This window comes from Centruroides vittatus, unplaced genomic scaffold (genome assembly GCF_030686945.1).
Source record: "Centruroides vittatus isolate TY-2023 unplaced genomic scaffold, ASM3068694v2 scaffold_1167, whole genome shotgun sequence".
Taxonomy (NCBI): Eukaryota; Metazoa; Arthropoda; class Arachnida; order Scorpiones; family Buthidae; genus Centruroides; species Centruroides vittatus.
In genome coordinates this window covers 6931-17428 of record NW_027122671.1, presented here as the reverse complement: position 1 = coordinate 17428, position 10498 = coordinate 6931, and the positions used below count along the sequence as shown (strand labels likewise).

Here is a 10498-nt window from a genome sequence, read left to right as displayed (position 1 = left end):
AATTGGACATGTTACTTTCTTTGACTTTAACTCCACCGTCCATGTAGCATTAGATGGCCTTTTTATCATCATGGTTTGGCTAGGCCCACAATGGGGAAGACAGATAGTGGGGGATAGTTCTACAAATCCAAGACAGACTGCCTATGAAAAATTTCAAAGATTCCTGACCTGGACTAAGATCCAAGTCCCCAGAGCAGTGGAGCGATGGCTTTATCACTTTGGCCATCCAGTGATCAGTATTTTTGACTTAAGATTTGATACCGCAATTATAGTAAATACACAAATGATACATAATTTGGACTAAAGGTTTATTGGCAACTTAATTAGCTAAAATGTAGCTTGATAATAAATCCAGCTTAATTGATCAGTAATATGATTTGGCTTGGTTATACAACTCCCTAAGACCTAAATTATGGAGATATTATTCATAAGAAATATCTTATGCTACACATTAGATATTATACATATGAATAAATAATATGTTTCCATAATTTATATATTTGTATATTACAACAAAATAAAGGGTAATAAACTTAACAACATATCAGCTAATACAAAGTATTCTTTTTCTAGAAAAAATAACTAATGGTGACTGAATATATAGAATTGTTTTACTGAGCAACAACTACCAATACTTTGTTTTGGCTACTGATACTTCTGATATTTTTTAATGCTATATGCTTGTAAGACCTATTGGCACGTTCCAGCTGAAAAGTAACCCTGCAAATATATACAAATATAATTACAGTACATAATAATAAAATTTATTTTCTTGTGCTTAGCTTTCAAAATTTTCATACACAATAATTCTGTAATTAATTTTAAAATATAATTGTTGAAGTTCAAAAACTGAAATGACATTGAAATGTATTATTTATTTATAAATTTAAATGCATTATCAGAAATTATACAAGTTACAAATGTATATATATATATATATTTTTAATTATTATTAATTAAATTATAAATATAATCATACATAATTATACAGAAAATCTTTACAAATAAGGCTGCCATCCTGGATAAAGTTGACATAAATTTCGAGTGTCTTGAGCCTGTTGGATTAGCATATTGACCTGTCCATTTACATTCATTGGTATGGTATCTTCTATACCTTTCAGTTTTTGTTGAAGTCGCATCAATGCATGTTCTGCCATTTTATTAACTTCTTTACAGTTTTGACGAATATCACTTTTTGGAAATGCTAGTGAATAAGTTTCATTATCATCATCATGCACATTTTCTCGATTATGATGAAGAGTAGCAGCATACTGTGGTGAAATTGTCCAAACATAAAGAGGATCATATAAGAATACACTTAAAATTGTCAATAATATTTCTTGGGAATTTCTCAGAACTTCTAAAGTCTTTTCTGCACATCTTTTAAAAATTCCTTCTGTACCACATATTCCCATGCCATCTACTATATCACGTGTTAATCTGAATGGAACAGTTTCTGGTGTTGTTAACATTTTTCCTTGTTCAAATGCAATACCAAAATCAATATGTATAATTTCTGCAGTGTTTACATCAATTAAAATATTATTAACATGGCGGTCTCCTATGCCAAGCATGTAGCCCACTACTGAACTAGTTGCCACACTTTGTGTATATGTGAGTCGTCTCTCAAACCAGACTGAGGGTTCTGGAAAATGTTCCAAGAAAAAGTAACGAAAAACTGGATAAAAGTTTTTACAAATAATCTGAAACGTATCTTCTTTAACATCTACTGGACTTGCCATAACATCTTTCATAGCATTAAAACACTGTTTTACTGTCTTATTTTCAGGAAAATATCTTTTATGAGCACCTATACGATTTGCTCCACCCACAAGATAATTACCCAAAGGCATTGTGCCTTCACACCATTGGATAATTCCACTGCGGCGAGACAATGGAATAACTTTGTAAGTACGAATTTTTAGTTTCCTTTTCTTAGTTGATCTGTTATTTTGAAGAAGACGATTGACAAGAGTAAATACTTGCTGCATAACAGCATCTTGTCTTAAATCATCTGAACCTTTCACAAGCTGTTCATACTTTTTTCCATTGGTACCAATACAAGAAATCACTTTAGGAACATTAATACCTCCACATATCTTAAATGTGGAATTGAATGATTTTATTCCTATTATATCATCATAATTACAGTCACGATTAACTTTAATTTCCTCAGTTAAAACAGGAACCTTTATAAAATTTTTTATTTGTAAAATTGGATGTTCCTTTGGTATACTATTGTTTGATGATTTTGGAGATTGTACAGCTAGATTGGCCAATTTGATATATGCTGAGAAAACCACTTGCATTTCAGATATAAGATGCATCAGTTCAGAAGTTTTCAATTTTGTTATCATTTCTTTAGCTACTTCAACACGTTCCTCTTTAGCTGTTAAATTATTAGATTCATCATTTTTCAAAGTATCTGCTCCTGCATTCTGTAATGCAAAAATAACTGGAAGACCATGATAAGGGTGGTCTATAACAATTCTTTGAATTAATTCAAACAACAATGAAGAGAATTCTGTTTCATTTCTTCTTGGTTTACACATTCTTGCTGCAAGTTGATACATCAAAGGTAAAAACTTATAAGTTTGGATGTAATGAATATTATTTTTCATAAAATTGTTTAATTTTTCATTTGAATGATTTTGAAACCATAAACTAATTAATTGGAATATACGTAAATCATGGCAATTAGTTCCTTTCAGACATTTCATATAATTTTCAACAGCCTTGTGTAAAAATTCAAGTTTATCTTTTTGTAGTGTTTCAATTTCTTTTTCTTCAATTTTTATCTGTTTCACCATTACACTTATATACTTTTTGTCATCATGATTTAAATTATGTCTCATGTTTTTCAGTTTATCTATTTCTTGATATGAACATTTCACAAATTCTTTTTTATCCTGATAATTTGAAGATTTGAAGTAATTTGTTATTCGTTGATATTGTATGTCAGCATAACGAGCAATTGACAAATAAGCATCCCATAAAACAGGACATTCACCAAATACTTCAGATTGTAATACATCAACAGCCTTTTCAAAATAGTGTTTTAGAATATTTGTAGCATTTTCAGAACAAGTATCAGAAAGCCACTGTCCATTTAACATTAGAGCTTTTGCTTTAAGTTCGGATGTTGCATATCCAGAGCACTTTTCTGTTAATTGTAATAAATTCTTTAATTTTTGCTTTGCAACAAAATATTCACTTTTTACCCAATGTAATTTTGCATCTTCAATTTTCCATTGATAAAACTGATCGTCCTGAGCTGTTAATGTCTCTAAAATACAAATAGCTCGTCTTCCAGTCTCAGGATATTCACCTTCTAAAGACTTCTGGGTATATTTATGAAGGAAATTTATCAAGTTCTCTTTAGCTTTACTTTCAAAACTATTATTGTAATGTTCTTTTAGTAAAACATTCTGCAACCACAAAACAGGTTCAATAAATTCAAAACTACTATATGGCAAATTTTCATCCTCATGCCATTTTGCCATTAATGATGTAAATTTTTCATTTTTCCATAGTATATTTGAATAATCTTGCACTATATTCAACATTTTTAATTTACATAACTCAGGATACACACTACGAGCTGACTCGAGATTGAGCTGCTGAAAATTTTTTACAACAGCATAACATCCCGAGTTTAAATTTTCTTCAAAACTATCCTGATCTTTAGATAATAAAGAAGTCAAGCTTCTATATAAAGATTGATTAAATCCCACATCAATATTATTTAAATCTGAAATATTCCATTGACTTAATCTCCAAGCACATTCATTTTGATATTCTATTAATTCTTCAGATATTTCATTACCTTTTTCAATAATGCTGTCAATATATATCTTCATAATATTAAATAATCCAAAATTCTTCATTGCTTTTAAAATATTAGATTTATCAGATGATTCAGATAAATAAATATCTTGAAGAGAGAGTAATCTATCCCATTGCTTTTCTTGTATGTAATAATTTATCTGACTAGATGCACCATTTATATCTAAATTCTGACAACCATATTCACCATCAGCTTCTCCAATACAATTATAAGCTTTTCTAAGAAGTTTATGAGCCAAAACAGCATTTTCTGGATCAGAATGACTTACTGCTAACATCACAGGACTATCTGGACTTTCGGGACTTTTAGGATTTTCGATATTAAATTCAAAAGAATTTGATCTTTTCTCTCTCATTCTTGTATCAAACCATATCTCTATATATAAAAGAGAAGTGAATGGTGCAAAGCAATATTGTGCAGCTTGTGCAATGTGTAAGTAGTTAATATCTAACCAAAACTGATTATCCCAGGCAGTTGAATTTGAATTATTGAATTTTTGATTACATCTCAGATGATGAATAACATTTAGCATAATTTGTACAGATGATTTGCATAGATAAACTGATAAATTTTGATTAGAACTTGTTGGAATTGACTGTTGCCACAACAATGGCTTTTGGCATTTTATATGATTACAATGTTTAACAAAAAACATTTTGATCTGAGATGATATGATGTTGCATATATCATCCTTCTTTTGCAACAAAATTAAATGAATGAGATAAGGTAAGATTTTTTCACAGAATCTAACTTCAATAGCACAAATAGGTTCAAGTTGTTGTATTACTTCATCTTCACTAATATTTGCATTAAGTAAACTAGTAACTAATTGTTTTATCCATTCGTTGTAAGTTATATTATCAGGACTCCATAAAGATTCATCCTTAATCTTATTAATAAACTCATTATTTGGAACAGGAGATATTTTTATTAAAGATGTTTTCTTATCAAAAAATGGATGAAAATATAAATGTATATTTCCGACATTACTTCTTTTATAAAATAAAAAAAAGTCTCTTCCAGATTTAGTTCTTAATATATTTTTCAACACTTCACTTGCTGCAAATACTACATCAATCTCTTTATCTTGTAGAAAATCATTTAAAAGATTAAATATCACAAAATAACATTTATATTGTATTTTTGTATTATTAAAATAATTAATCATTTTTGTTTCCTCTTGAAAATAAACACTTGGTTGTAATATAATTGAAGACAAATCAATAGGACCAAGTTCTCCTAAACATCTAACTGCCAATTTTTGAATATCAGATTTTTCGCAATTGCATAAACGAATTAAAGTACATATTAATTTATGCAAAATATTCATACTTGTATCTTCTATAATATGATGTCTTTCTTGCAAATTATTAATTAGCACTTGCAATTCCTTTTTTCTATTTATAATTTCATTTAATAACTGAATTAATCCTTCAACTGTAAAGTTTGTCTCACTATTAGAATGAGAAATTAAAAAGTGTGAAATTTTATCTTCTAATGTATGTACATTTTTCTTAAGAAGAAGATTTTCATGATGTTTTTTAATTTCTTGAAACACTTCTTTATTTGGAAAAGGATCCAAAGAGAGAATTTCTTTTTCCAAATATTCAGAATTTTCAATCAATAGGAATGTTAATAAGGATAAAGCCTTTTCTTTAATTTTTATTGAATATTCTATATAAGAACTAACTATGTACACAATTCTAGAAAGTTGTCCAGCTATAACTTCTGCATATGATGGAAAACACTGATGGCATATATTACTTACAAGATTCAAGCAGGTAAGTAATACTTCTTCTTCAACCTCAGTTTCAATTATTTTAGACTTTTGACTATCCAAAAAGTGCATCATGCTCACAATTAAATCTCTTATCACAAATAATGAGTTTCCATCTAATCCACTTGGTAATTCTGGTACTAGTAGATCAAAGAATAAACTGTACATTATAAAAGCACGTCTCTTTTCATGAACTCTATGAGCCCTCGATAATGTACTATGCAAGAATAACAGTATTTTTTGTATTCCATCATGTTTTCGAGATATTAATCCAACAAGAGACTGGTTTTTATCTGTACACCAATTCTTCATCAGATAATGCACAGTTGTTTGTAGCATGTTAACTGGAAAACTAAAAGGATTGGTAGTTAAGTTTTTAGAAGAAAACTCTTCATGATTTAAATCAGTTTCTTCAACTGAACTTAAAAGACATATAATAATTTCTTCCAATTTTTCCTCTAAGACATTTTCAATGACTGCACTTGTTAATGTTTCTTCAAGAAAACAATGATTTTTATAAGCTTGACTTTGTCTATCTTCATTGAGAACAACTTTTGATGTGGCATTAGCAAACCATGGTAAAATTTGAGCAAGTAACTTAGGTAAACATTCAGTAAGAATTTCAATCCAACTGTGGTTTATTTCATTTCCAAGATTTTGAATTGCTGAAATATCATGGTGATAGAAAAGAACTGATGTTAATGTAACATAATGCTTTTTATAAAAATCTATCAATGTCTGACATTTCAATAATAGAAATGGGAAATCTACTAATTTGTATTTTTGTTTGGTCCATTCATTTATAATATATGGTAAGTGAAATTCCACAAGTTCTGATTCTGATTTAATTTTTAAAATTTTTGATACTTGAGTTAAAGATTTCATAACATAATCAATAACAATATTTTTTTCCTTCAAACTTTGACAAAGAGCAAATATAGCTAACTTTTCACAATATGGGCTAGAAAGGATAATGTATGATAAGCTTAATAACAGTGTAAAACTTATATTATTAATTTCATCTACTTCAGCCAAGTTTTGACTGTTGTCTCGAACCTTTAATGACGAAATTACCGTATAGTATATTTTCTCAAATGCAGTTAACTGTAACGATGTTTCAAATTTCTGTTTATTTTTTTGAAATAAATATTTTATAGTTATAGTTGCTAATTTCCTAATTTTATAATTTTTGTTAGATAAAAATTTTATAAAATCATTAAAAAGAGGTCTCTTTTCATTAGTATCTTCAGACCAAAGTACTGTTTCTTCAAGTGGATCATACTCTAACAATTTAGCCATTGCTTGTAATAGAACATAACTCACATTTCTGTTAAATTTTTTTTCAGTTTCCATTTTCCAAAAAGTTTTGATTAGATGAATTATCTTTTGCTTTAATTCATTTATTTCACCAGAATTATTATTTGGAAATAAAAATGGAATTATAAGAATGATGATATTCAAAGATGCAATACTAATTTCCTGTTCTTTATGATGTTTGTTGAGAATATTCCTTAAACAGTTTACAATTGTAGAAAGTTCTATAATATTGGGAGAATAATTCTTTAACAGAAAGTATTTCAAGATATTTAATGCCATGTCAGCATTCCATAGCTTGTTTCTGAAATTTTCGTCACACATATCAAACAATTTTTTAGTAATATCTTTAAATTTATCCAATGGTGCAGTATCATTTTTTATAAAAGAAGCATAATCACACCAAGCAAATAACAATTTTACAGCAGTAGGAAAAATATTTCTTTTAAATAAACTCTCATCACTTATTTCAGATGATGTATCTAATGTATCAACATCCATTACATCATCACATTTGTTTTTGTTTTCTGAACATATTGAAGTTGATGGAATTTCATCAAAATCATCATCATCTTCTTCTTCTTCTTCTTCTTCATTTTGCTGTTTTGGTTGACATTTATCAATAAAAAGATCATTATTAACAGTATCTAACAGAAAAGTTAAAAGTTGTGATGGAAATATAGAAATAATCCATTCAGAAAAATTTGCTCTACGATATTCGTTGACACTTTTATCTATATTAGCAGAAAATATACATTCCAAAGTAGTTAATGGGCTATATATATCGCTGAATCTTCTTGTTTTTTCAAATGTGTCAATAAGCTTTTTGACAGCTTTTTCGATCAAATTTTCAACTAATTTTCCAATTCCTGTTTGAGTGATAACTTCTATTGTAGGAATATCATACTCAAAGGCATTTTTTAGAATTTCAGTTATGAAATATGCTTTCATGAGAAGAATATTTGCATCAATAGACTGTGACTGAATAAACTGTTCCAATAATTCACTAGAAATTTTCATAATTATTTCTTGAATAGATTTCCAAACACTATAAATTACTTTTTTCTGTTTTCTTTCTGGCATTTGATTATTTTCAGCATTGCTAATTTCATTCCATTCAGAAAAAGAAAATTTATGAAATGTCATCCTTAAATATTCTTCTTCTAAATAATCAATCCAATTCCAATCTGTTATGCCAAACTGAGAAATATCTTGCTGTAAATTTCTGACATCAGTCTTATTTTGTAAGGATATTTCAATGAGTAGCTGAGACAATAATGGAATTAAATCTGCAGAATGAAGATAAAAAGGGATTACAAATTTTTCATTCATCTGATCATCATTAACAGGAAAAAGCCACTCTAATATTTGATGTTGAAACCAATATTTATTATTATTGGAATCACTACCTTCTTTATTCAATGATATAGAATTCTGATTTGGAACAGAATAATTTTTAATGTATATCAACAAAGTTTGTAAAGAATCTTTAGACGGAATATTACCGGAACCTTTGGAAAATAAAGAAAAAACTTCGTTTTTTGGTATCACTAATTTCTTAATTAGCATAAGTTGTAGGAGTTTATGACTCTCTTCATGACAGTGATTTAAGCTAGCTGTCTTTATTGTTCTTTCCCACAACTGGCTTGATACACAATGCAAGTTTTCTGCATTTATCTCATTACAGTTTTTTTCTTTCCAATAACAATATGCCACCAGAGCAGCATGGCAACAATTTAACAACCATTGTTTTATTTCTAACTGTTTACAGGATAACTGAATCTGAAGCAATATCTCAAGCAGATTGATAAGATCTTCAGCATTCATTGAATCTGGATATTTTGTTAATAATCTAGATAATAACTGAAGTGATGGAATAACACTTTCTGTTGTAGAAACTTGTTGAAATGAAGACACAATATATTGAATTCCAGCTTCTATGCATTGTTTCTTCGGAACACTTTCTCCATCAAAAGTTCCAAATTGTGATACGCATATATACGGTTGAGAGAATGAAAAAATTTGATGATAAACTTCTACTGCTAAGATTACAAATTTTGGTTTTAAAGTTAATTCTTTGTTTGAAGAATACTTATTTCTCACAGAAAAGTTAGTCAAATCAGAATTCAAAATATTATATAACTTTTTTAAATGATCTAACCATAAATCCCAATTATGTGCTAAAGCACCATCTTCTGCTTTAGTAACACCACATGGATGATGTACAGCAATCTGAAGTCTGAAAAATTCTAAAAGCATTTCTTTTATTTTATCAGTAGGTTTACTATTCCATAAATATAAAAGAGGAACAGAAATTTCTTCTCCAAGTTGGCAGAGTTGCTGCCTACAGTCCAAACTAAAACTGTAACATAACTTCATCAAAGAAGCTAATATCCCTTCTAGATACGCATTTGTTTTTTCTGATTTTATTGTTTTGAAATGAAGAGAAACAAAATCAAAAATAATTTTAGGATCAAAATCATACAAACTTAAAGCCTTCTCAATTAAAATATATAAAGCTTGAGTTAATAAACATCTGTCCCAACCAGGAGGAGGATGCTGAATTAATTTTAAGTATTTTTGAATTAAAGAATGAAACATTTGAAAACTAATATCATTGCATTGTAGGTTAATTGCTAATATATCTTTTATCAAGATGTTCGTACAGTCCAAACCGAGCATCGAACACAAAAAATCGTCGTCGAGAACCGTATCGACGTGATTAATAAGCCGCGTAATATTTAATCTCGATCCTCTCTGGTTAGCAACTTTAACAACAATCTTAAAAAGACTAGAGCATACTAATTTTTCTTTATTCCAATTCATAATTATAAGTGCAGTCTGTTTTTTTCCGGAAGGATCCTTTTTCTGTAACCTATCCGCTTCTTCAAAAATATAATTTTGTATTGCTTTAAAAACACTATCCCATGTTATACGATTTTTCTTTTCTGAATGAGTATCACTTTTTTTCCTGTTATCTGTATTTTTATCCAAGAAAGTAATAATTTCGGATTTCGTAATTAGACTCTGCATCATCTCCGCATGCTTTTTTCTAACCGTCAGCTTGTCGGATTGTAAAAGTTTCATGCATTCTATTAGAGTTGTCACAGAACTTCTAGACATCTTTTAATTAAAATATTTTCCAGCACTTGAAATTAATTATAATTCTAAGAATACTGATTAAATATACTCGTGTCCATTTTTTTAAACTTTTAAACATGTGATCAATTCCGTTACGAATCAACTTCCAACAAAACAAAATCGCATCATCTAAAACTTCGCGGGAAAACCAAAACCAAAACTAAACAGTTGCAAGATTTAAAATGTCGTCAATAGATGGCAGTATTTGTAACGTTGCCAGATGTTTTTTGCATTGCACATTGATTTATGAAATTAATATTAATAAAATAATTTGAATTTTATATGATTTTATATACAAACAAACAATATTTTATATCTCATGGCTTTTATTTTTTTATTAACTTTAATGTAAAATATTAAACTATTGAATAAACGCTCATTAAATGAAATTATATTGAAGCTTTTCTTAATACAGTTAT

General features: G+C 28.4%; 1 protein-coding gene across 1 annotated transcript; it reads right to left on the bottom strand.

Annotated features, from left to right (window-relative positions):
* Positions 1–934: 934 nt before the first annotated feature.
* Positions 935–10233, bottom strand: tefu (Serine/threonine-protein kinase tefu). The gene has a single exon (XM_067284311.1). It carries the CDS (start codon positions 10059–10061, stop codon positions 999–1001), a length of 9063 nt encoding a protein of 3020 aa, XP_067140412.1. The 5' UTR covers positions 10062–10233; the 3' UTR covers positions 935–998.
* Positions 10234–10498: the final 265 nt, after the last annotated feature.